The sequence below is a fragment of the Cydia pomonella genome, chromosome 6 (assembly GCF_033807575.1).
Source record: "Cydia pomonella isolate Wapato2018A chromosome 6, ilCydPomo1, whole genome shotgun sequence".
In the NCBI taxonomy this organism is placed as follows: Eukaryota; Metazoa; Arthropoda; class Insecta; order Lepidoptera; family Tortricidae; genus Cydia; species Cydia pomonella.
In genome coordinates this window covers 26,022,975-26,049,959 of record NC_084708.1, presented here as the reverse complement: position 1 = coordinate 26,049,959, position 26,985 = coordinate 26,022,975, and the positions used below count along the sequence as shown (strand labels likewise).

The 26,985-nt window shown below is 37.7% G+C and overlaps 1 protein-coding gene across 4 annotated transcripts; it reads left to right on the top strand.

Moving 5' to 3' along the window:
* On the top strand, positions 1-26,985 carry LOC133519369 (mitogen-activated protein kinase p38b-like). Of its 4 annotated transcripts, none has more exons than XM_061853417.1 (10): positions 1-412; positions 1,634-1,770; positions 3,510-3,703; positions 5,781-5,890; positions 6,868-6,992; positions 9,644-9,723; positions 12,501-12,622; positions 16,727-16,857; positions 18,992-19,056; positions 26,413-26,985. In XM_061853417.1, exons 1-10 carry the CDS (start codon positions 192-194, stop codon positions 26,494-26,496), a joined length of 1,269 nt encoding a protein of 422 aa, XP_061709401.1. In that variant the 5' UTR covers positions 1-191; the 3' UTR covers positions 26,497-26,985. The 4 variants fall into 4 exon arrangements, with proteins under 4 accessions (XP_061709401.1, XP_061709400.1, XP_061709403.1 ...); XM_061853416.1 differs by lacking the exon at positions 9,644-9,723 and adding an exon at positions 8,340-8,419 and having other exon boundaries at positions 4-412; XM_061853418.1 differs by lacking the exon at positions 9,644-9,723 and adding an exon at positions 8,340-8,419 and having other exon boundaries at positions 5-412; positions 26,409-26,985.

Here is a 26,985-nt window from a genome sequence, read left to right as displayed (position 1 = left end):
TTGATAAACTAAGTAAAAACGTTTTTATAAGTATTATGAACATGTTCTAAATCTAGAACTTTGACATAGGGGTTTGTTATTTGAGTCATAAAATTCCTTTACTGCACATACTGTTCAAGATATCACAAAAGTCACAACATTCCAATCGTAGAAATAGACAATCTATTCTCACTCACTCGCGGCACTGCCAAATGCCAAAGTTTCTCCTACGTGATAAAGTGAACTCAATTACAGAGATTGGTATCGGGACTGCGATTTCGCGAGTGTTTTATCTAGTTGTTTTAAAAGAAACTTTCAGAGAACTAAATATGCCTAAGTATTATAAAGTGGAAATCAACAAGACGGAATGGATTGTGCCAGAGCGATACCAAATGCTTACACCCGTAGGATCCGGCGCTTACGGTCAAGTTTGGTGCGTATTTGTTTAGAAAGAGAGGCAGGCACCCTGCCAGTGAATATTTATAATTAGGGAGTACGGTCACCATAAGTCACAGTATGTGGAAACTAAGATATTAGAATGCAAAGCAGTGCATTGCCCTTGCGTGGGCGGAACGGGTTTCGATGTTTGTATTTCGTATATTTATGTTTTGCTGTCGCTGTGGTGTTCGTTCCTTTCACTAGCTCTATTCTTTAACATTACCAGGACCTTGCTGCCCACTATTATCATGTAGTCCTACTTAAATAGAAAAAATACCTGCGTAAATAAGTCTGATTAGGCAGCACAATATATTTATGACTGCATGTTATTACTGTGGATTATATAGGTAAAAAATAATTATCTTCACAATAAATGATTATAATCAACTGTTGTGTTTTACATCATGTTAAGTTTAACTTTGTTAAATGAAGAACCTAATAAAGAATTGACAATAATTGAGCTTTTTGGAGTTAGTTTTTATAACATTCATAATTTACGAGAATTTTTTCTACATCCTACGAATGAGCCAGGGTTTCTGTAATGAAACATGTTGAGTAATATTTTCAATATAAACAAAATGAAACCTGTTTCATGCTCTTCCAAAAAACATAAACATTGTTATGCAAAAGTATAAACACTTAGAAATACAAGCGATAAAATATGGTCAAGTAGTTTGCTTCTGTGCTTTGACAGATCTGTTAACAAATATGGTGTGGCTTGCACAGGTACTTACTTACCTAATTACTTCACTGGCTCAGTGACCCAAACAGGATCTTGGCCTCTGACACAAGAGTGTGCCACTCTGCATTATCCTGCGTCACTTCATGCCAGTTGGGTATTCAGAGTCTTTTATGGCTTCATCACTCCAGCAGTATCTGGGGAGTCGTAATCTCTGCCCTGGGTAAATAGAGGGGTTCTTTTTTTTTTACAGCTTTGTAGACAACAGGTTAATAGGCATCAACACTTGCCAAAGTTTAGCTCTTTCTAGGTCTAACTTTTCTAGAGCACTATGAGTTCTTTGATCTGCCGCTCCCATTATTGACAATATCCAGAATAAGAGCCTACTTCATAAATAAACAATAAAATAAATGAATACTTGAATGCCATGTCAATTTGGATGATTACAATCAATTGAGAACAAGTAATGTAAATACCCCATTATTAAATATAATGTATGTGGTTTAGAAATCATAAATATATAAATATTGTCCACAGCTCTGCAATAGACACCCTACACAACATGAAGGTAGCCATCAAAAAGTTAGCAAGGCCCTTCCAATCGGCCGTGCATGCCAAGAGGACCTACAGAGAACTGCGCATGTTGAAGCACATGAACCATGAAAATGTCATAGGTAAGCACATTGTTACATGGACCAGAGATCTACAAAGAGACTTATGCTTTCTCTTTGCCGGCCTGACAGCATGAAATTTAGACCAAATTGGCAGAAGCACGGGCTGTAATTTGGTGATCTTTGCTATAAACAAACAGCATCTAGAACCTGGCACAACTGCTCAAATCATCATGCTCCTCGCATCAGCATCGGAATGTGAAGTATTTGCAAAATTATTATATTATATATTCCAATATAAATAATTCTGATTTTATGCTAAGACGTTACACCGGTAAATAGAAGAGATCACTGAAAATAGGTATTTTCCAAATAGCAAGGAAATTTGTAACATCATACATGCTTGATTTTGAAAGTCTGTTCAGTTCTGCATACAAAGGTTAGGATAGCTAAAGTAATCGAAAATTTGCATTATTTAATTCTAAGCCCAGTCGAAAATTATGAGTGGAGTGCCGTTCTCTCAACTATTATTGGGCTCAAATCAAAAGTGCATTATAAGAGAAGAATGAAACAGCCAAAAAACATTAACAATTCCAGCAGGTGATGAGCTGATGCAGGCAAATATGAAAAACTGGTCTGTAAAAAGCTGCCACTGAATGTGCTAGGAAAAAGCTGCCTATCACTCATACAGAAAAAATATAATACAAAAAAACTGTCAATTATCTAAATTAAAAGTCGCTTTTTATTGTAGTTGTTCTAAAAACCTTGGTTTTTTTCTCAAACACGTCAGTTTTTTTCATTTGAAGTTTACAGTTTTATTGCGGTACACCCCTTAGTGATATCATAATCATACCAATAAAAATTAGAATACCAGCTGACCTGCTGGCTTTATTCATAAACCTCAATATATATATTTCTTACTGTTATATTATTGAATAACCAAAAAAATATATAAACCTCTTATGCATTATGCTAAAAAAATCCATTTATGGCAAAATTGCATCATTTTGGAAAAGAGCTGATACTCTTCAAACTGCTGGATCGGTTTATATCAAACATGGCTAAGAACCACCGCAAAGAAACCCACTTTCCCGTGAAAAAAACACATCGAAATTGAACCATCCTTTTGAGTGCTATGGTGGTGGCGTCAAACTTATAACACCCCTATTTTTGCGGCGGGGGTTCAAAAAGACACATTATGAAAGGCACATGGGATAGAAACTTGTCACTGTAAACACTGAACAAGTTGAAGTAGCAATATACATTATTGTTGTGCTTGCCAATTTAACAAGTATACTCAGTGCTATCTAGCACCGCGCATTGGCTTGTTGGCTACGCACCCTGAGATCAAGGTGCGTACCCAACATGCCAATCGTTTACGCTTCGTAGGGAACATAACGCAACTGTCACTGTCGCACGAATATGTAAGAGTGATAGAGAGACTAGAGACAGAAATCATTTCGTTATCGTAGCGCAAGCTATTGTCACCTTAGCTAGGCACCCAGTTTTAAACTCGCGTTTATGTTTATGATGTTAAAATGTTTTCATTAAGGAAACTGTAAGTCTAGTTTTAAGAAAAGTTCCTTATAACTATAAAAGACTGTTTGTTTAACTTAAATAAATAAATTAAAAAAAATATATATATGTGGCTTAGCAGAAACAATAGTTAGCTGCCAAAGTTGAAGACGCCAGTTCAAATTTGACCTTGACCATGTAGGGCTTGGCTAATTTATATTTAGTATAACATCCATTTCAGGTTATAATAAACAACAGTGACTATAAACACTTTCCATCCCACTTAGGGTTGTTGGATGTATTCAGCCCCGAGAAGACCCTGGAAGAGTTTCAGCAGGTGTACCTAGTGACGCACCTCATGGGCGCCGACCTCAACAACATCGTGCGCACGCAGAAGCTGTCGGACGACCACGTGCAGTTCCTGGTCTACCAGATCCTGCGCGGGCTCAAGTACATCCACTCCGCGGGCATCATACACAGGGTATGTCCTTGACAGGTTGATCTGTCCCCAGGTGTACCTAGTGACCTCATATGGTGATCTGAACAACTTCGTGCGGCAGAAGCTGTCCGACGACCACGTGCAGTTCCTGGTCTACCAGATCCTGCGCGGGCTCAAGTACATCCACCCCGCGGGCATCATACACAGGGTATGTCCTTGACAGGTTGATCTGTCCCCAGGTGTACCTAGTGACCTCATATAGTGATCTGAACAACTTCGTGCGGCAGAAGCTGTCCGACGACCACGTGCAGTTCCTGGTCTACCAGATCCTGCGCGGGCTCAAGTACATCCACTCCGCGGGCATCATAGACAGGGTATGTCCTTGACAGGTTGATCTGTCCCCAGGTGTACCTAGTGACCTCATATGGTGATCTGAACAACATCGTGCGGCAGAAGCTGTCCGACGACCACGTGCAGTTCCTGGTCTACCAGATCCTGCGTGGGCTCAAGTACATCCACTCCGCGGGCATCATAGACAGGGTATGGACTGGACAGATGGAACAGTCCCCAGGTGTACCAAGTTACCTCATGGTGACCCGAACAACATCATGTGGCAGAAGCTCTCCGATGACCACGTGCAGTTCCTGATCTACCACATCCTGCGCGGGCTCAACTACATCTACTCCGCGGGCATCATACATAGGTTATATACTGGACAGATGGAACAGTCCCCAGGTGTACCTAGTGACCGCATGTTGACCTGAACAACATCGTGCGGCAGAAGCTCTCCGACGACGACGTGCAGTTCCTGGTCTACCAGATCCAGAAGTTGTCTTAGCCCCAAGAAGAACCTAGTAGGGTTCCAGCAGGTGTACCTTATGACTTATTAAGAATTCCAATTTAATTTTGTCAATGACTGTCATGAGCAGGGGTCGGACAAAAAGTGCGGATGACGTAAAAATGACGTAATCTTGCACACAGGATGATGTTTGAGCTTGTATTTAAACTTCCGTGTGACATGTAGTAACAAAGTAGTATTAATGAAGTAACAAAATAATCGTAAATAAATCCATGGAATTAATAATACAGATATAGGGTGATGTAGTGAATAAAATAAATTTCACGAAACTTGTTACCATAAGGTATAATTATTTGAAATTAGTTCGAACAAGTCTGTGGGATTGCCACAATATTCGAGTAAAGATGACATTTTAGAGCGTTTTCTTATACATTAGTAAATATAAATTTTAGCTAAATATAATCGTGAAGATACAATAGCTAAACAATAACGAAGTCAATTTATTGTTCATCTGATTGACAATGTGTCAGTCAAAAACGTACTTACTCATTTCAAGTGGCGATATCGTTTAATAAAGAGGTTATAAATAAAATAAATAAATAAAATAAATATTATAGGACATTTTTACACAAATTGACTAAGTCCCACAGTAAGCTCAATAAGGCTTGTGTTGAGGGTACTTAGACAACGATATATATAATATATAAATATTTATAAATACTTAAATACATAGAAAACACCCATGACTCAGGAACAAATATCCATGCTCATCACACGAATAAATTGCTTTACCAGGATGAGGTTGATAAATGATAAGTGATAATTGTTTATGAAAATCAAAAATACTATTTGAAATCATCCTATAAGTGGTTTGACGTCATCCGCACTTTTTGTCCGACCCCTGGTCATGAGGAATCACTCACTCTTCGATCATCAATATTGTAAAGCACTTCTAGTACACACGGTTCCAATTTTTAACACAATTAGTGTTTTGGCTATAAAGCAAAAGGAAATTTTAATATATAGCAATAGTTATCAGTCCCGTTTTACACTTACCTAATAAATACATAGATAGCAGTGGCGGATCGTTCAAAGAACTCGATTCCCACCGGCTTGTCTAATTTCAGACCGTTGAGTACTTTCACGATCGGATCATGAAGAAAAGGAAAGTAAAATTAGCTCCGGGTTCCCTACGAATATTTGTGACGCGCCGCCACTGATAGTTAGGTAGTGTAAAATAAAACATCAAATGTTAAAATACTTTTTGATAATTTCTTTTAGATAGATTTATGAGGCAACTAATGAATAATTTTGTTTTAGGACCTGAAACCCTCAAACATTGCCGTCAACGAAGACTGCGAGCTGAAAATCCTGGATTTCGGCCTCGCCAGACCCACTGAAACAGAAATGACGGGTTATGTTGCCACAAGGTAGGTCATTTAACACTACAGCTGACAAACACTAGCTAATCCGCGTTTATCATTTCTTTTGAAATGTTTATATATCTCTGTGGGTGTGCTAGTGGTTTAACCCTTTGAACGCCTCGCCTATCGTGTGCGGCGCGGCATCGTGAACCTTGTCGGAATGCACGAAGGTTCACATTGGACTGCCGCGTGTCAGCTGACGTCTTTGGCGGTCGAAGGGTATGATCCCCGGTCTATTCTGTGGCCTAGGCCTAGCCTAAAGTTCAGATAGACTACCTTCTACTCAAACTAAACTACGAACTTTTACCGAAAATAAATGGCAGATTGACGAATCCCAAAGTTTATCACAGTTGATGTCAAAGATATGTTTACATTTTTGGTCCTAACTTCTTAGTAATAAGCAAGGAGCAGAATTGTTATAGCGAAAATTCTATAGTATTCTTCTGTCAAAGGGAGAGAGAATAGTTATTTCCGATACAATTGCAGAAAATAGGATATTCGCAACGAGTGGTGATAAATTAAAACACGACCGAAGGGAGTGTTTTAAATCGACACGAGCTGCGAATTACCTATTCACACGTGTGTAGTACAATGTTTTACAGTACGTATGGCTCTTTAAAGTTTCGACATATGCACGGAAAGTGCTCATTCCCGCACGCGTGCGGGAAAGTAGCGCCTAATGTACTGTAAATATATATAATTGACTATCGTTACAGCACATCAAATTAGTGGGAAAAAATTAGTACATTGGAAGGCATTATTTTATTTGATCAGCGGATCAGATATAGTATCGTTTTTTCTAGTTATCGATGTTTTATTTTATTAAAAACTATTCACTAAAGGCGAAAAATATAAACATATGTTTGATGTCGATCGTACACGCATGTAACACCTCTGGAGTTGCAGGCGTCCATAATCTACGGAGACTGCTTACCGACCGACGTAGTACACGTAAACAATTAAAATTCCCGCTCCCCCGCTAGATGGTACCGCGCGCCGGAGATCATGCTGAACTGGATGCACTACAACCAGACGGTGGACATCTGGTCCGTGGGCTGCATCATGGCCGAACTGCTCACCGGCAGGACCCTGTTCCCCGGCTCTGACCGTATCCTTTTACACCTCCATTTCTCACCACGGCAAAATAAGTCCTTAGTTAACCCTTTTCGAGGCCGCACCATCTAAAAGGTTTTCCCAAAAAATCCAAATATATTCTAATTAATCCAGCTTTAATGATTCATTTGAAGACAAGTCACATTTCCCAAAGCTTAATTTAGAACCTTAAATCGTATTGCTAAGGTTGAAATTCTATTGACACGAATACGGGTGGATAATGCATACTATGCCTGGAAAAGGGTTAATTATGCAAAAAAAAGTACGGCATCTCTTCTGAATGTAGTTTGTTAATATTTTTTTTAGTTTCTAGTAGATGTTGTCTTCGATGTTTTTAGTTGCAGCTTGCCTTTAGTATTATATCTCAAACTATACACATACAGAGTACATACACAAGTGACAGACAGTCACTCCATTATCCATAATGCAGTAGTTAGTCAAAGTCCGTCCTACAATAGACCAAAGTAGTCAATTGTACCATAGACACACTTAAGCGAATGTCGACCTTATCGTAATGTAATAAGGTCTGTTAACGTTTACTGATCATCTTACAATACAATATCATGGTCATGTAAATGTGTCTTCTGTGATAAGACTTCATTTGCCGTCATACAGTTGTTGAATATAGCACGTAGTGTATGAATGTTCAATGGCCTTTCATTTTACATATTTTAGTTTTAAGTTCTGTATACTTTTCTTAGGTATAATATCACTGCACATTTATTTATAGATCCTGGGCTGTGTAATTTTTTTTTTTTGTAATTTCCTCCCAAGCTATACCTAATAAAGTAGTTAAGGAAGAAGTATCATGATGCCTTGTGAACATGAGCTGCCGCTCCGTTGGTTAAGAACGGTATCCACACTAACACAGGAAAAAGTAATATCCTTTCGATTCATCAACGAGGAGCGGGAGGGGGTTAGGGTCGGCAACGCGCATGTAACTCCTCTGGAGTTGCAGGCGTACCTACGGATACTGCTTACCAGGCGGGCCGTATGCTTGTTTGCCACCGACGTAGTATAAAAAAAATTAAAGATGAGAAACTACTGATTCAATTCCTTGAAAGTGGAAAGAAAATATAAACTGAAATAACTTTAAACTTGTTGTGTCTGAAAATACCTGGTTTTATTTTTACAATGCAATATTATTCATGTTCTCCAATAGCTGAGTAGGTCTAATTGCGGAGGAGTCTTATTCCTGATGGTAAGTAATTTCGCCAGAGCTCCCATGGTACACATATAAAAGGCTGATGATGACGATGATGAACTAGTCCATAAAGCATAAGGCCAGTAACAACGCTGAAGCGTCCATAGGCTAAGTGGTATAAACCTTAATGGTCATCAGATATCCACCAGCTGAACTTGATCATGGAGGTGCTGGGCACGCCCGCCCAGGAGTTCATGCAGAAAATCTCCTCAGAGTCTGTGAGTACCACACAACACGTCAACGAATATGCCTCGCGTGGAAGTTGCCTCGCGAGGCACCTCGCTCTGCGAATACGTGCCTTGCTTAAGGTAAATGAACGTGGCACACAGTGACGCCATACTTGTGGTAGGACATGAAAATTTACTGTTTCACGATAACTTTTTACTGCCCCAACAACATCTATGAAATTTTGTAAGGATTTTCGGAATCTGTTCAGAACTGTCCCTTCCAAATTTTACGATTCTTTGTCAACACCATAAAGAGTTCTCATCGAAAAACAGAAAATTCTCATGTCCAACCACAAGTATAGGTCGTTCCACAGTGTGGCACTGCAATACCTCAGGCGAAGCATGTCTACATAGACCGAGTTGCTTCGCGCGGCGATTTCTTCACGAGGCGGCATGCTCTATGCGGACCTGCCTATTGACATAGAGCGTTTTATGTACAAAATACTTTGTATCAGGCTTTATTCTTTTTGTTTTTTAAATTGTCCACATTTTAGTATCTTTTTTATGCATATCTTTCTGTCTTATATGCTTTTATTACATATTTGAATATATCATATATAAAAAAAGAAAAAAGTTAATAATTCTGATTATGAAAACACCAATAAAAGTTCAGTCAGATAAAAAGTAATTTGTACAAAAAAAGGACATCGGACATAGCAGTTTTTTCACTTAACGTTTCGCATAATTGACATTGATATACTTAATGAGTTTTATTTGATAACTTACGCTTTTTAAAACATAATTTTAGTTAGGACTGCAGTTTAACAGCGAATGCTGCTGAAACAATAATTTAACATGCTTAGCAAATAACCTATAGTAGGCACCTTTGGAATTATGGATACTTTGAACTCCATTCAATGATATCTGTGGTATCAATGAATTTTTAATTTTTTATAACAATTATTGTACTTAATTTGGAAAGTACAAGAGCAATGCACTCAATATCCGAATAAACTTTTTGTATCAAATGTTACTTGACGAAACGTTAGCTAAAATGATACTATGTCAATCATATACTTGGGTTTTAGTATACATTCGAATAATAAATATATAAAGATTGTAAATAGTGTGAGTCTTGCATGGCAGGCATATCAACCCATTCTAAACCTTATTACAACTGCACAAGGTATATTATGAGTTGTCATTGTAACGTTGCTTTTTTAACGCTTGTCTGTCTGCTTTCGTCTGGTGCTTGTAACCTTAACCGTCTGTCAGATATTGACCACCTCACGAGGATAATGTTCTTGTGCGGGAAACCCGACCAAGAGACCTTTGAGAAAATTATTAGTGAAGAGGTAAGGATTTGGAAATTTATGTTTTTTGACAGACTTCTTTTACACCTGTAGGCAGGAAAATGACAGTATGAATATTGGAAGTGCTTGTACTGTGGGTTGTGGGTCATACGAAGATTCCAAAAAAATAGTTTTCACTCCTGTGGACAATGTTCGACACACCGTTAATATTTATTTTGATAGTTAACGAATAATTAGGCTTTATAACTATTTTGGGTATTACCACAGGAGATACGTGAGCCTAATTGTTGTGTTTGACTCAGATAAAAATGTAAAAAGTCACCACGACAAATAGTCCATAAAGAAGCCTATATCTCTTGAAAACTCGTTCCAAAAGTGACCAATTTCCATCTATGTGTTCAATTATTACCCTGTATCCCAAAAACACTTCATTTTCTAGGCAGGAAAGATGTAAAATAGCGTACACGCCGTCATGAGTAAGTAAATACATTTAAAATTGGCTTGGTTGACAAATATTTACAATTTTACTGAATTCGTTTACATATTTTGGAATTTATTTTACCGCTGAGCCACTAATAGCGATTATAACGCTTTGCGTTTCAGTTTGAGGTGTAACATCTAAAAAGTAATATTAAAACGCTGAAATGATCAACGAATTAACATAATAACATTAACACGATTGCCGTGCTTACAAAATCACTATAATTTATCAGCTGAGCAAATCAAAACAAGCGTACTTCTGTTCTGAGTTTCTGACTCATGCCCACTCCGTTTAGCTCCGAAACGACCTAAGTCTGTATAAAAGTAATAGTGAGTTAGGCTCTTATCTCTACCCACTCCGTTCGGCTCCGAAACCACTTAATTCTGTATAAAATTAATTGTGAGTTAGGCTCTTTTAGTCGTGTTGACTTATTTAATATTGTCCATATTTTTAACTGAGGTTTCGTAAACCTTATTGTAAAGAGATAAGGTATGCATTTGGTCAGTCCAAAGTGTTGCTATACTTCTATACTACATGTTTGTAAAATGCATTTGTTGAAAGTGTGTTTGTCTCTACCCATTGTGGCTAATGCAAAATATTGTGTAGGTTGGGTAGGTATATTTGGGAACAGTGAAAATGGGTTACTGAATATGAAAGTTCTGTATAAAGTCATGACTTTTTATTGTTATTGTGTGTACATGGATGGTATGCCGTATGTGATGTCTGATGTACGTTAATGTGCTTCGTTAGCATTCATTCGTTTGTAATTACTAAATAATATTAAACTCCAGTGCTCTGTATAGCTATTATAGTACGAGTATTCACATTTACTTTTTATAGTTTCTATAGTTCGTTTTTTAGCATTATGAAAAAGATAACCTAAGACCAATAACTTTGTAGGCAGGATCACTATCATGTAGCTTAAAGTGGCCGGGTGCCGCTAATGAATGACGAATAATAACATTTTAAAGACTTTAAGATAACTTTTTAAAGATCAGTAACTATTACTTATGAAAGCAAAATAATGTAAATGATCATATATGAGTTATAATTGTAATATGTAACAATATAAATAATATGTAAAAAAAAGACACGTCAAAATCGCTTACCTTCTTTCTAATGCTAATAAAAAACGAACTATAGGAAAGAAACCATTTTGTAGTTTCGTCATTAATTAGCGGTCACATATGCGACCACTTTAGACAACCTAGTTGATAGTGATCCTGTCTACAATTTTTTTGGTCTTAGATTCGAATTCCAGTAAGAGCATTTATTTGTGTTAAAATCAAAAACATTATTTGTGGCCTTCCATCAGAGAAGCATCCTTGTGTACATCAAGCATAAAGACCCTTTTCTGATGAAAAGCCACATTTTTTCTTGGTATTACGCAAAATTTGAACAGAATTTGTTTCACTATTATGATACGAAATATATGTCAAATCGATATAGATAGGAGTTTTGAGGACTTACGAAATTTCGATTATCAATGTCGCGGTAGGCCCGGGTGATTTGCTTAGTATATCCAAGTCATCTTATAAACCTTATGTAGTGCTTATGAAGATAACTTGTTTGTGTATAGTGATACATCGTGGACTAGTTATTATCGAGGCTAACTCAAATATCTGCATTCCTCTCAAGAATGTAGGTTGCCTGCTTGAGAATTGTTACTAATGTTTTATCTATGCTAATTATGACAAACACCTGGTTTGCTCTAAATTCTACATTATTGATTAATTAATGTTCAGTGCTTAATGATTTTTACGTGATTAACAGAGAGATTATTATCTTTTGATTAAGACGCATAAAATGTATGTATGTCATTCGATACATCGTAGGACCGTAGCGACGACCTGCAAGCTGATTTTTATAAATGAGCTAATATTAATCGATTTCATTTTAGACTCATAGTTGAGTGTTTTTTTTTTAATTAATAGGATAAGAAATTTATGTGTAAACGTAAGATCCGAATAGATAGAAGGATAATGTCCTCAGAAAATGCTAGGCTATTACGTTGACACATGTTTTTACCCACGATGGAACGGATATGGTAGATGCATTCAGGTCGAGACATCGTAAAGGGTGTATGAGAGGCTGTGTGTGTGTGCTTTTGTGTTTGGATGTTCTCAATAGCATCCATTTCCAAAATGGAATAATCTATTTACTTTCGGTTTTTGAAGAGGATATAATATAAATACTCGTATGTGATCAAGCTTTTGCTTTTAGGTAGATACGTTTTAACTCACCGGATGACTGTAAATTTAGTTTTTTTAATGTAAAACTCTTACTTTAAAGGTTTATTTATTTATTTAATATGTTATAATGAAAATTCTGTGTCCAGGCCCGCAACTACATCCAATCATTACCTACACTCGTGCGCCGAGATTTCCGCGAGGTGTTCCGAGGGGCCAACCCGCTCGCCATCAACTTACTCGAGCTCATGCTCGAATTGGACGCTGACAAGTGAGTACAATACAATACAATACAAATACTCTTTATTGCACACCTCAATACAGAAACAATACAATTAATACAACACATAAAGAAGAGGTAAACAACAGGCGGTCTTATCGCTAAAAAGCGATCTCTTCCAGACAACCTTTAAGTAGCGGAATAGAGATAGAGTACAATATATATATTCTTAAAATGTACAGTCAGCTGCGGAGATAGTTGACCCCACTGCACAGAAGTATTTGCCCCTGCGGGCATAAATTATCTTTGCACCTGGCTTTAACTAAATATTTATTTTAGTTTTAATTTCTTGCCGGTTTTTATTTATTTATTTTTCGAAGAACCAACAGCTATAAATTGTACACTAGTTATATATATAAATAACAAAGAGCCAATTATAGGTTCCCACCGGTAGCAACAGGTTAACAGATAATTGGTGGTTAGCACTAGATTTTTTTTTTTTACAACGTGTTTTACTAATATTTTTAAATATTAATACTTATTATATTATATACTGAACAAAGAAACCAAAACTTATTAGTAAAGTTAGTACGTGTATTGACGCGGGCGAGACGTACGATAACTAAATAACATTGTTCAGTCAGATGTAATTTTGATGTCTGTATACGTTTGAATTGGCTTGTATATCTATCCATTACAAATACAACACGTAACGTTCAGCGGCGCTTCTCGTGACTCGACTCTACTATTTCCAATGATCGAGTCATAGATGCCTCGCGCGTGCCAACGACTGCAAGTGACGTGCGAGCATAACGACTCATGCTTTTTAAATCTAAGCTAATACGAAGTGTAATCAGAATGCGGTGCCTTACCTTCATGCCATCCTACTTTTTAAATGTTGAACATAAATTATTCCAAGTAAATAAATTGCCATGCTTAGAGACTTAAAGGCCTGGGCTAAATGGGCTTATGATAGATTTATTAAATATCTGGTTTGTGTATCTCATACCCCATTGCAGACGAGTTAGACAATCCTTTTTTATTAGGATTCCGTAGCCAAATGGCAAAAAACGGAATCCTTATAGATTCGTCATGTCCGTCTGTCTGTCCGTTTATGTCACAGCCACTTTTTTCCGAAACTATAAGAGCTATACTGTTCAAACTTGGTAAGTGGATGTATTCTATGAACCGCATTAAGATTTTCACACAAAAATAGAAAAAAAAAAAACAATAAATTTTGGGGGTTCCCCATACTACTAACTCACTCAAACTCAAAAAAACTTTTTTCATCAAACCCATACGTGTGGGGTATCTATGGATAGGTCTTCAAAAATGATATTGATGTTTCTAATATCATTTTTTTCTAAACTGAATAGTTTGTGCGAGAGACACTTCCAAAGTGGTAAAATGTGTGTCCAAAGTGGTAAAATGTTGAACGAGAGCTAGTAAGTAGTTTTTTTTAATACGTCATAAATGGTACGGAACCCTTCATGGGCGAGTCCGACTCGCACTTGGTCGCTTTTTTTTTTAATTAGATATATCGGAGGGGCCAAGGTGTTCAAAAATATCTGAACACACAGTACACGAACTCAAATGCCTTGACAATAGAGGCGTGTTCAGATATATGTGAGTACCATGGCCGCTCAGATATATCTGATGGCGACTGCATTTGCATTATAAGTATGTTCTATGTGTGTGCGTAAAAAAATAGAAGTTAACATCAGTAAGGTGTGCATATGATTTATGAATTTTATGATGTATATGTATACAGTGTGTCCCTAGCCATTGGACAAAGCCGAAATGTACATATGCATTAGGGTATTTAGAACCAGTGTACAAAGTATCATAACAGCCGGTGTAGCGGTTTCGACGAAATTAACAAATTAACAATTTTTACTTTGGAGCAGCCTGTATGAGTTAGTAGCTCCTAAGGTAATATCCTCAAAGAATAGTATCGAACCTTCTTCAACCTTTTTGATTATCTTTTTTATTTATGACGCTAATAAGCTTCTGACTATGAAGTGTGGAATTAAGAGGAGTGGCATCTCTTATGGTAGAACTGTTGCAAAAGTGTCCAGCTGTCAGCTATAAATAATAGTTCCAAATCTCTCCAGAGTAGCGCTAGAGTAGCTAAGAACCTAGGCGTTATTGACGGAGTGAATTGCGCTGTCTATGATTTGATATTTTTGTTCAAGTACTCTAGGTATTGTAGCGCCACCTATTTAAAATTTTTGATGACACTTTTTGGTACATGGAGATTACGTTCCTTATCTCCACCTTCCGTACTTCTGACTTTTGAAAAATGTCATAATTATCAAATATTTCGAACAAATTGTCAAAAACACTGCCAAAGATTAACACAGTGTGTTTCTTTTTGTCGATTATTGCAAATAACTTTTGTTTGTTTTTTTTTTTATCTTTTGTTCTAATTAAAAAAATATTAACGTCAGAGCATTCCTGAGAAATAACCCTACGTGGGATTTCAGGGTTTGTCCAATGGCTAAGGTCACCCTGTATAAATTACCACTTTCTCATACATTTCATTATATATTCGTACTATAAGTTATTTTAGTTAGTTTATTTGACGTAACGCTACAAAACCCGAAGTTATTGCATGTGTTGTATTCAATATGTTTGTTTATACAATGACGTCAAAAATGTTTCACGAACTATTGACGACTATTATGTATTTATGCGAATGAGTCATCATTGTCATCAGTAAGACAGAGCTACGAGAAAACGAGCGGCGAACCTCGCTCAATGTTCGGCTCATTTGATGATCAATCAGTACGACGGTGACACATCTCATGAGAATTTGACGACCTGTCTGGCCTAGTGGGACCTGTCTGCCTATGAAGCAGATGGTCCCGGGTTCAAATCCTGGTATGGGCATTTATTCGTGTGATGAGCATGGATATTTTTTCTTGAGTCAAGGGTGTTTTCTGTGTATTTATAAATATTTATATATTATACAGGGTGTCCCAAGACTATGGTACATAAGGGAAAGTACCTTAAATATCGTAGATAGGATATTTTGCTGAAAGAAGACCTTACGTTATTTTTAAAAGTCAGAAATTCTGCATTTAAACATTTTCTAAGAATTACTTGCTTCATCTGCGAATCGATATTTTTTTTTTTTAATTTGACTTTAACGCTTTACGTTGTTCTTTTCTTTTAAAATACTATGTTACTTAAGAAGAATTATTATTTTTTGTCCATTCTTTCGATTGTCATCATAAAAATAGGGGTGATTTTTTTTTTCACATTTAAGTCGGTTCGATTCCCAGATGAAGCAAGTAATTCTTAGAAAACCTTTAAATGCAGAATTACTGACCTTTAAAAATAACAAAGTGTTCTTTCAGCAAAATATCGTATCTACGATATTTAAGGTACAGTCAGCGTCAAATACTTTGTAGCAGTCAAAGTGGCCAAATAGTTCGGTACACCATACTAAATATATGGTGTACCGAACTATTTGGCTACTTTGGTTGCTACAAAGTATTTGACGCTGACTGTACTTTCCCTTGATATCCCGTAGTCTTGGGACGCCCTGTATATATCGTTGTCTTTGGGACTTAGTCAATTTGTAATGTCCTATGATATTTATTTATGAGAATTGTCCAACTTTGCTTACAAGGAAATTGTAACGAACTACAATTTTATTTTATTATTTCAAATTACAATTTGCACCTTACAACTATTGCCAAAGTGGCACAAATTGGTACATATTCAACAATTTTACAATTTTGAGACACAATTATGATATACTCGTAGTACTTTCACAATAACTCTGATAGATGGTTTGGTGCAACTTCGTGCTTAGTATTGCTTGATTCTGGTGCCTGGCAGCTGCTTATCATTGGAGGCGAGTCAGTAGGCCATGCATGGTGTATTTCGCTCCTTTAATATTTATATATATATTTAGTGTACTCATATTCATAAGGTATAATTAAACATAGTATTTATGTAGAAATTTTACTTCGCTCAAAAGTTTCGGTTTTTTGTTTATTTCTCACTGCACCCACCTTGACGCTCATCTATTTTGTCTTACGGTTGACTGGTAGAAAATGCCTATAGTGGCATTAAGTCCGCCTGATGTATTTTTTTTAAGTGCAATAAAGTTTAAAATAAATAATAGTGTTTGTTTGTCTACAGACGTATCACGGCAGAGCAGGCGCTGGCGCACAAGTACCTCGAGCAGTACGCGGACCCGAGCGACGAGCCCGTGTCGGCGCCCTACGACCAGAGCTTCGAGGACATGGACCTGCCCGTCGACAAGTGGAAAGGTACCTTAATTCTTTCTATCTTTTTGTCGGACTTAATGTCATAAGGCATCTCTCTCTTGGGTAACCAGCGAGACCTCTCTTATCTAGCCTTCACTGATGGACAGCTGCCAGACGCCCCGATGTAGGAGTGATGATAACTGACTCTCTGGTTAGACTATCTTATTTTTTATCGGTGGAGGGGTAAAAAAATAGCCGAAAAAACCTCGCGTGATTTGTGCACAAGCCCTTAGTTGTTTTGAATTGAATTAACAGAACTATTAATTCAGTATCAGTATTAGTATCAGGGATATGAACCCCAATACTTTATAGACAAACAAAACGAATGCCATAACTTTAACGTAGATACGTTATCTGCGCGCTAATAGCCGTCTAGCCTATCGTCCGTAAATCAATACTCGGCACTCAATGAGCACCGGTTTGACCGCTTGCTGTCGGTTCTTCGATCATTGTCGACTTTATTGTCTTAGCAATAGGGTTGACGATTAGTCACTAATCACTTTTTGAACTTTGCTGTTAGTCACGGGCGTGCCTGGAGTTTCGAAGTAGGGTAAGCCGAAAGATAGTTTTCGCAATAACTGTCCAATCTTTACTCTTCGCAAAGAGAATATGAAATAGAGGTGTATTTTCAAAGAATGGTATGAACTGTCGCCTGCGGTATTTCCGGACCGATACGACCTTCAAGAAAAAAGCGTACTCCCACCTTAATAGCCGGCAACGCACTTACAACCCCTCTGGTGTTGCAGGTGTCCATGGGCGACGGTATTCGCTTACCATCAGGTGATCCGTATAAATAAATAAAAAAAATAAAAATAGTTTATTTCGGACCATTAAAAAAAAATCCATAGCGATATTAGTAAAAATCTTAATAGCTATCTTATTATCTATGTTAATCAACTACAAACTAATCCATACCTTAAATTACCACCTCACCAATAGGCTTTAACCGACTTATCCCTCCCAATCACCACACCGACCCAGTATTTAGTGAGCGGGCAGTCGAGTCTCTCGGCCAACGTCCTCAGCATGCTGTTGTTGCTACCGCGCACACGTTTCAGCAGAGAGGCAATTCGTTTGCGCCTAATTGCAAAGAAGTCATCTGCCCTTGCCTCTGCGAACATGCCAGAGGCACTGCAGTGCTTTGGTCGCTTCAGCAGCATTCTGAGGACGTTGTTGTACTGCACACGTATCGTGTTATATGCCTTTTGTGTAAACCTCACCCACAGGCTGCACGTGTAAAACGACTGGCAATAAGCCTTGAACAATGTTATCTTTACTTCCTGTGTACAGCGTGCAAACCTGCGGGCGAGCATATTTCCTCGTACTGCCAACGCTCTCCTCTCTCTTTCCACATCTAGATCATCATGTAGATCTTCCGTGATCATATGTCCTAGGTACTTAACCTTAACAACTGTTTTAACTGTTTTTATGCTCGTTTGCCTCCTCTATCATAAAAAAAAGAAAACTTTGTGGCCACGTAAATTTACTGTCATCTTTCAACACATAATTAAAACTTTTAGAAAGCCATTTGACTCTGACACTTATTCTTTCACTGATATGTGTTCAATTTGTCAAATATCAAAAAGTGGCGCCATCTTACCGGGCATTATCGCTCCATCCATTATGGCGCCTACGCTGCTGCTATAACCTTTGGACTTTCATCCATTAGATGGCGTCACTTTTTGATATTAACAAATTGTACACAATATCAGTGAAATAATTAGAATCAAAGTCAAATGGCGTTCGAAAAGTTTTAATTACGTGTCGAAAGATGGCAGTAAATTTAAGTGGCTACCAATTTTTCTTTGACAATACCCTTACCTACTTACCTCTATATCAAATTATCTTTGCTCTTCGCACTCAAATGCATTTGCTAGCGTGTCGAGGCGAACTAATCATAGCGCAATGGTATCTAATGCAGTTGAAATACTATACACACTACTGAAATTCCGATGACAATGCCATGATATGCTAACATGCCGGAAGGTCATCAAAGGAACTCCTCGATGGAAAAACACAAACTCATCGAGTTTAGGCTCGTTATAAAGCTCTCAAGAAGTTCTTGATAGACATGCCAATGAGATGAAGTACAGTCAGCAATAAAAAAAAATTGACAGTAAGTTGTTGTTTCTTTCAGACCTGGTGTGGAAGGAGGTGGTGGAGTTCAAGCCGCACCCGCAGCACATGAACACCGTGGTGGAGGTTAACCCTGAATAGTGTTCCCCCTTCCTGTTGTAGCCCCCCCCCCCCCCCCCCCTGTAGGAGTGACATCGAGACGGTACGCCACTAATACAGCTTAGTTACAAAATTATCTCATCTTAATGTTGTCCCGGGAATCCCGAATGCACCCTAAAGGAGCCCGGGGTCCGATTTAGCAACCTAATCGTAATTATTGGCGCAGACGCTAGTTTTAGTAACTTTAGGTATTTTAATAAAAGTAAACAAACAATTTGTGCATTTTCGGGTAGTTATAACATTTATTAGTTAACCAACCAAATACAAACCCGCTTGAATCTGTCACTGAACGACCTGACTTTAACCTACATTATTTGATCATGTAATGTTTTCATCTACCCTCAACTGGCTTAAGAAGCCATTTGAGGGTAGATTATGTGTACTTTTATTTAAATACCTAAAGATACAGAGTATAGACCTGAGTTAAAGTTTCCTCAATCTCGTCTCGTAAAATCAGAGAACAGAAAAAAAATGGAATACAATATGGCGTCCGAATAAAAAATGATATCGACGTGAAAAGGACGGTTGGAATAGTATTGCAAGTAGGTTGTCCGAGGGCTGCGGCCTCGATGCCACTGATCCGATTGTTCGTGTTTTAATGTACGGGGACTGTTTCTATACTGACTACAGTTTACATGATACATAACTTATATACTGAAGACTAAAATACTTAATCAAAAATGCGAACATTGGTCCAGTCTCTAACCGACTGAGCTACCGAGGCTTGTTCGACCAAAGGGGATTTTTTCTTCCTTCTCTCTGTACTTTGCTGTATTGATATCATAGAGAAATAAGAAGTAATAGAGTGCTCACTCCATACATCAGTTTTGGTACCAAAATGCTTATTATATACGCAGTCGACATCTAGCATCGAGTAGCGGGACTCTCAGTACTGCTACTCGACAATAGATATCGCGGCAAACAAAGAGTCTAATGTTCAATGATTTTCAACTAATATTATAACCAGAGTAACCGGAACTCTATTTTCAACTCCTACGCTTACTCTGGTTATAATATTAGCGGAAAATCTTTGTTTGCCACCACTGTTTGGTAACAAAACTGATGTATGGAGTGAGCACTCTTTTACTTCTTATTTCTGTATGATTGATATGTAAAGATTCTAAACGCAGTTTGCATTAAGTTAAGAGAGAAAAATAGTTTTTCGATTCTAGCGAAATAACCGTAGTTTTTCTATGAAAATTCATTTCTGGAGAAAACGTTTTCAACTGACTAAATCTTAAATCACTTTGATTTTGGTGTCGATCGCTTCAGCATAATATATTCTAGGTTTATTATAGGTTTAGCTCTAAAAAAAATTGTATTGCAAATTTTGAAAAAAAAAAAAGAAAAACCTATAAACCTAGTTTTTCATTGTGTCAATAACATATAAAAAATCATGGAGAATGGAATATATTTAAAAGTGGAAAAACTCTTAAGGTATATTACAGAGAGGGTCGCAGGTTCGAACCCCGCTCGAGGCGGTCAATGTTTGGATAAAAACACAACATTAACTGACATGTCATTTTAGTCTTTAGATTTAGATAAGAAAACAGACGTTGATATGTATAAATGAATGTTAAACGTTTAGAAACAGTCCCTGCAAATAATAAGACGGGTTGTCTTTATGTATATTGTATATAGATATAGGCATTATTATTAATAATGAATTTTAGAACTAGGTCGAGTATATTTTAATGCACTTTAAGTGTGCGAGGGAGAGATTCCGTTCATATCTCTTTGGAAGACAGGGATGGAAATAGTTCGACGAAATATTGCTACAGGGAAAATATTTTGATTCGTTTTGGTTTTTTGGTGAATTAATATTTATTAAAGTTTGATGGTTGCTATCCTTTCTGAAGTAATATGAACGGACTTATTTTATATAAGATAGATAATTCGGATATACAGCTAACCATTACGTTGCTCAAACGGATATTAAACTCAGATGCAATAGTATGTTGCATATCGAAGCGCGCAAAAATATATAGTACACGCTGTAACTACAAATTATCTTAATGGCTCACCCGGGGAGCCCGGGGTCCGCTTGACTATCTATCCCAAGTATTGGCGCAGACACTAGCTTTACGGATGTATTATACTTCCAGCCTGAAGGGAAAACTAGCTAATATTGGGATTAGTTCGGTTTCCTCATGTGTCTGGTAAAATCTCTGATGATATCGTTCAGAGAAGCTCATTAGAAACTTCGGTGTGAAAGTCGTATATGAATGTAGGTATAAATAAAGCTTTGCGTGCTTCCTTGTGCAAGATATTATTGCATACATTATAGAGTAAATCGTCAATTACTGGCCACTCTTCAATAACTGGTCAACCTTGAATAACTAGCCATGTTATGCTAAAATGAATTCTGTTTATACGTGAATAGAATTCATTTTCAGTATAAGGTGGCCAGGCTCACTGCACTTCATGTTGGCATAACTCGGAAGTCGCCTCACCCGTACATCTTACATATCGTCGTTCGTTTCGTAGCTGGCCCCGAACGGCTAATCCTTTGTCTATTGTAAGTAATACCGCACGTACTTCTTACCTCCATAAAAAAAAGTTTCGTTCGCTTTAACCAGTTTTTGAAATACGACTGACTACCGGATTTGACTGACTTGACTGACTGGTTCTTGAAATACATAGGAATTGCAACAAGATTGAAATGTAACTAATGGAAAAATATTTTGCGTGGCTGTGGGTGGTCCCTCTCCGGTTACTGAGTGCCGGAGAGCTGATAGCTACAGAACTAGTCTAAAATGTGTCATCGAGATGCATAACAAAAGCGCGTTATCGGAGACCGCACTTACACAAATTTATTGAGCGTGCGACTAGCCCGCGCTCAGGTGCCAACAAGAATTATTTTTTGCAGGTAGTAGCACGTGCGGTTTTACTTACAATAGGCAAAGGATTAGCCGTCCAGGGCCAGCTACAAAACGAACGACTTACTAATACCAAACCATTGAACACAATTGCTGCGTAGGAAGGTCCTTTTCAATAAAGGTCCGCTAGGACGTATACTTACATTGCATACCTACTTACAGTTATTGCTCAGTCTTATAGTCTTATTTTTCTAACATTTTATACCTAGTAATACACTTATTCGGGTCCACTGTCAACACAACGTACAGATTAAACAGACGACAATTTCACCGAAAATACATGGGGGTGTTAGAGTCAGACCAAGATAAGTTGGCAGCAATTTTACCAGCCCAGCCTGTGCAAGTCATAATTTCATAGAAGTTTGACCTTCAACATAACACTTGCACTGTCTGGCCTACGAAAACCACTGCCAACTTATCTTGGTCTGACTACCGACTTTTAAGGTCCTCTATCATTAACTTTCGATCGATTCGTAGTGTAACCTTCTGTATAGTAGTATAGTTAAGTGAACTATACTCACAATATTTGCACAACACGTACACTATTTGTAGAGTACATTCAGGATCAGCCAATATATTGCAACACACCTGGTCGCCATGCGAATACTTGTCACTTGATGGTGACTACTTAAAATAGTAAGGATAACAGTAATCTATCATATAACTTAGATTAACGTTTATATGCTTTACTAGCGCGTAAGAGTCTCCTCACACCTATCGACGGCGACGAGTTATCGGCAAACGCCGATAGATTTTTTTTTATGTCTGTGCAAAAAGAGCGAAAAAGTTGTCGTCCGACTCGGCTTGGCTCGGTCGACGCCTTACTCTGCGTTTTCACTTAAGTGTTCTGAGCAAACATTTTGTTTTGATCAATTGTTCTTCCTATTTACCTACTATTGGAGCAAGTGGTTCCATTAACCGAACGAACGAAAGGTTACTCGCTCAGAACATGAAGCCAACCGACCTGATTAGATTGACGACCGGTCTGGACTAGTTGACCCTGCCTATGAAGCCGATGGTCCTGGATTCGAATCCCGGTAAGTGCATTTGTGTAATGAGCACAAATATTTGTTCCCGAGTCCATGGGTCTTTTCTATGTATTTAAGTATTTGTATATATATATATATCGTTGTCTGAGTACCCATAACACAAGCCTTCTTGAGCTTACTGTAGGTCTTAGTCAATCTGTGTATTGTGTAATAATGCCCTATAATATTTATTTATTTATTAAGTAAAAACGCGGCTTTACGACGCGGCGAAGTTATTTTCTTTCTTAACGCGTAGCCAAAGCTTATTTCTATCGGCTATTGACGTTATCGCGTCGATATGTGTGGGGAGACCCTAGTACAGTCAGCATCAAAAGTAGCGGATAAAACAAGGTTTCAAAAGTATCTACCATTCTGAACCAGCTTAACAAAATGTGGTGGTTCTATATGTAGAACATTTAAGTCGGTAAAAGATAACTTTTGAATGTAAATTATAGAGATTTATCTATATTTGGAAAAGTTATCCGCAATATCAGATAGTTTTGGCGCGTTGTTTCATCCGCTACTATTGATGCTGACTGTACGACAGGGTCTCTTGCCTTATAAGTGTTATGAGCAACGCAATACTTAAGTTAGTGTAGGTAGTGCTTCACGCGGTTATCACACATCGATTCGGGCCCGCCAGCCGCTCCGGTGTGCGAGGGAGACCACTATGCGGGTATGTGCCGTCCTGCTCGCACGCCGGACCGACGTGCGGCGTATCTAATGTGATGATCGCCTAGGCTGTGTCAACCGTCCAGAGGTCAATAAGCCATGTCGTCCCACTTTACATTTTAACCTTTTGAACGCCACGCGTAATCGTGAACCTTGTCGGTACGCATGAAGGTTGATATTGGGCTGTAGCCGCGCGCGTCATATGACATCGTTGGCGGTCAAAAGGTTAATTATTTTCAACGTTTTACTATTTTTTATTTTTATTTATTTATTTAAATATGAAACAAACGGTCATACAAAAAATATTTTTTTTTTTTTTCATTTAGAACACAAACAGTCACATATACAAATGGATTTGAAGTACAATGTAGAGTACTTAACATACTTAAGAATCATAGACCTGGAGGTTCATTATTAAGTACATAATGTTAACATACATACCAACAGCATAAAGAAAATGAAATAATTATTACACTTTCTTCTCTTAATCTAGACCTATAGTTTCCATGTTTGTTAAACATATACTATGAGAAGCCAATTATACTAAGTTGGCACTGCATATTATTATAAAATTCAGCTGGTTTTTATTTATTTACACAAAAGGGACGATTGGGGCTGGACACCAGTTGTTTCTTGTGTGCTTATTTATGCTTTATAATTATATTGAAGTTTGAAAGTGACTAAGTTAACTTGAATCGGCGTTCGAGGAAAAATTTGCAGCATTTCTCATTTTGATTCAACGAAATATTTTATTTTGGGATTGTGTAATTAATAGAAAAGGCCTTAATATGTCTAAGCTTTAAATTTTGCTATCAAAATATTTTTAAAGGCACCACGCCAACACGAAATTGAGTCCTAAGTAAATGTGTTTTAGGTTGATATTACACTACGCACGCTTACAGTACACTCTTAAATAATTTCCTCGAGAGCGAGCCACTAAAGAACAGACGCTAACTACGAAGAATTTCGTACATTGCGGGGTAATGCGCGCGCATGCGCATAATTATATTGCTGTCTCGCCGTGATGCCAGCGGTGAATGCCTCTGTGCAATTCCATGACCAATCGCTTCCCGAATAGTGGTTAACGGCAATGTATGATGACCCTCGTGGACGTCAGCTGCCGCTCCGTTGGTGGGCTGAGGAATGGCAGCTACCGAAACACGTAAAAAAACTTGTCGTCGCCCCCCTTTTGATACTTTGTCAGATTATAGTTTAGATGCTATTATGAATTTAAAAAATCGTCAGCCGGTGACCAGCTGACGGTCTTTCCACCGCGATACAAATGGCTGACGGTTTTTTAAATTTTAAATTGCATCTAAACTATCATCTGCCACAATATCAATCGGGAGGCGATGACTGACGATATTGCCCGAGGTCTGTGCGATAGAGACGGGAACCAGGCGGGTGAATGTACGAAATTCTTCGTTCTTATTGTCCTTACTTCAGATGCTGTGTTGTCCTGCCTTGCAAGTATTATAAGAGCCTTAGGTTAGTGACGGGAAGTGATACAATTTTAATGTCGCCATAATTTTGATGATAATCACGTTTCGTTTAACCTTTCGAACGCCACGCCTATCGTACGCGGCGCTTAATCGTGAACCTTGTCGGTACGCATGAAGGTTGATATTGGGCTGTAGCCGCGCGCGTCATATGACGTATTTGGCGTTCAAAAGGTTAACCTTTTGAACGCTACAATAAGCCGTTATCAATGTAAAGAGGATCCTGAATCTATGGCTAAACATAGATTCAGGATTATGAAGACGCGCAAAGTGGAACGAACGTTAACATTTGACAATACAATGACCAGAACGCGTACAGCGCCATCTAGTTAACTGTTAAAAAGGCCTACGATATATTTTTCCATTTTGTGCCTACTTCTCTATTGTCTTCATATCTAGTTTTGCGTATAACGCTGTAAACTATGCCCACTTTAGGCGTTGAAAAGGTTAAGTGATGCAAAAATGCCGTAATATTATTAACGACTTAATTTTAATGATAGTTGTTGATTTGTAAGAGTTTAATGAAGTGAATACAAATATACCTCATACGCGTTGTTTTATTGCATGTGTGTGCGTGTGGTTGACTAGAGATTTTGGAGAAATTGGAAGATTTAAAAAAAAAGTTATTACATGAGCATTACAGCTCTATAGTTGTTTGTTTAGGTTAGGTTAGTTAGGTCTCTATTTGATCACTTTTATACTACAGGAATAAAGCCATTTATACTATTAAAATTTCGTTAAGAAAATTAACCGTTATAGCGCCATGGACTAAATAAAAACGTCGCTCACACGCCAACAACATAGCCGCCAGCGAGCCAATATAAACTTTACATGAACGCATGAAGGTTATTTTAACAGCGTACGCCATAACCTACACTCATAGGCAATGAAAACGGGTACCTTTGTATGGTAATCTTATACCTTTAAACGAGCAATTCTTGTATATATATATACCTATATATATATATATATTTCGGGAATCTCGGAAACGCCCTCAATGAAATTTGCTATACGGTTTTCGGGCGCGAATAATCGATCTACGTCTCATCTCTGGGAAAACGCGTTTTTACATGTTTCCCGGGGAAAGCTCGGTCGTCCAGATATTTTTCATGACTAGTTTGAATTGTTTGTGGCACTGCGCCCAACGGTTCTATGCGTATTTGGAGCAATGAAATTATTTTTCTTTGACTCTAGCTTCTATTACACATATTCTCTGAGCTAACCTCCCCGTTTCATTTCAGGCAGCCTCCCAATGCCTGCTGTGCTGCATTCACTGCGAACATCACTAGATTCATTCTAACAGCCTACTATGAAGTAGATATGTTTTAAATGCCATGTGACTGCTTTTCTATACATTGTTGCACTCTGTAAATATGTACTAGCTTTTTAACTTAGACATATTTATTTATATTATAGCATAGCGTATGTGTGTATTTATTTATTCTCGTGATATGTAGTTTATGCTGATAATAAATTTTAGTGCTTTGCTTTGTACATTTTGATTGACTCGCATGTTATATCCATGGCACACGCCAACATCATTGGCACGACCTAGCAAATATTAACCTTATTAGGAAGAATGTTACTTCAACAATGTAGACCACGGCGTACCTACCTAAACATTCGAGGGGTTAAGCTAGATAATAAATAAAAGGCGTCCAATAATTTTGTCTATTGTACATTTATTTCAATAGTTTTATCTTCCATTTTGATTATAAATAAAACTTACGATAATAATGCAGTTACCGATCTAATTAAATACCCGTATCACAACGTTCCGTAAATACAAACTGAAGTCGGGCGGGACAATCGTCGCAA

Bases quoted from the DNA above. Each gene is read 5' to 3' on its own strand.
- LOC133519369 (XM_061853417.1), top strand. From the start codon at position 192: ATGCCAAAGTTTCTCCTACGTGATAAAGTGAACTCAATTACAGAGATT. The intron at 1,771-3,509 runs GTAAGCACATTG...CATCCCACTTAG, and splicing joins GAACCATGAAAATGTCATAG to GGTTGTTGGATGTATTCAGC. The intron at 5,891-6,867 runs GTAGGTCATTTA...CTCCCCCGCTAG, and splicing joins ACGGGTTATGTTGCCACAAG to ATGGTACCGCGCGCCGGAGA.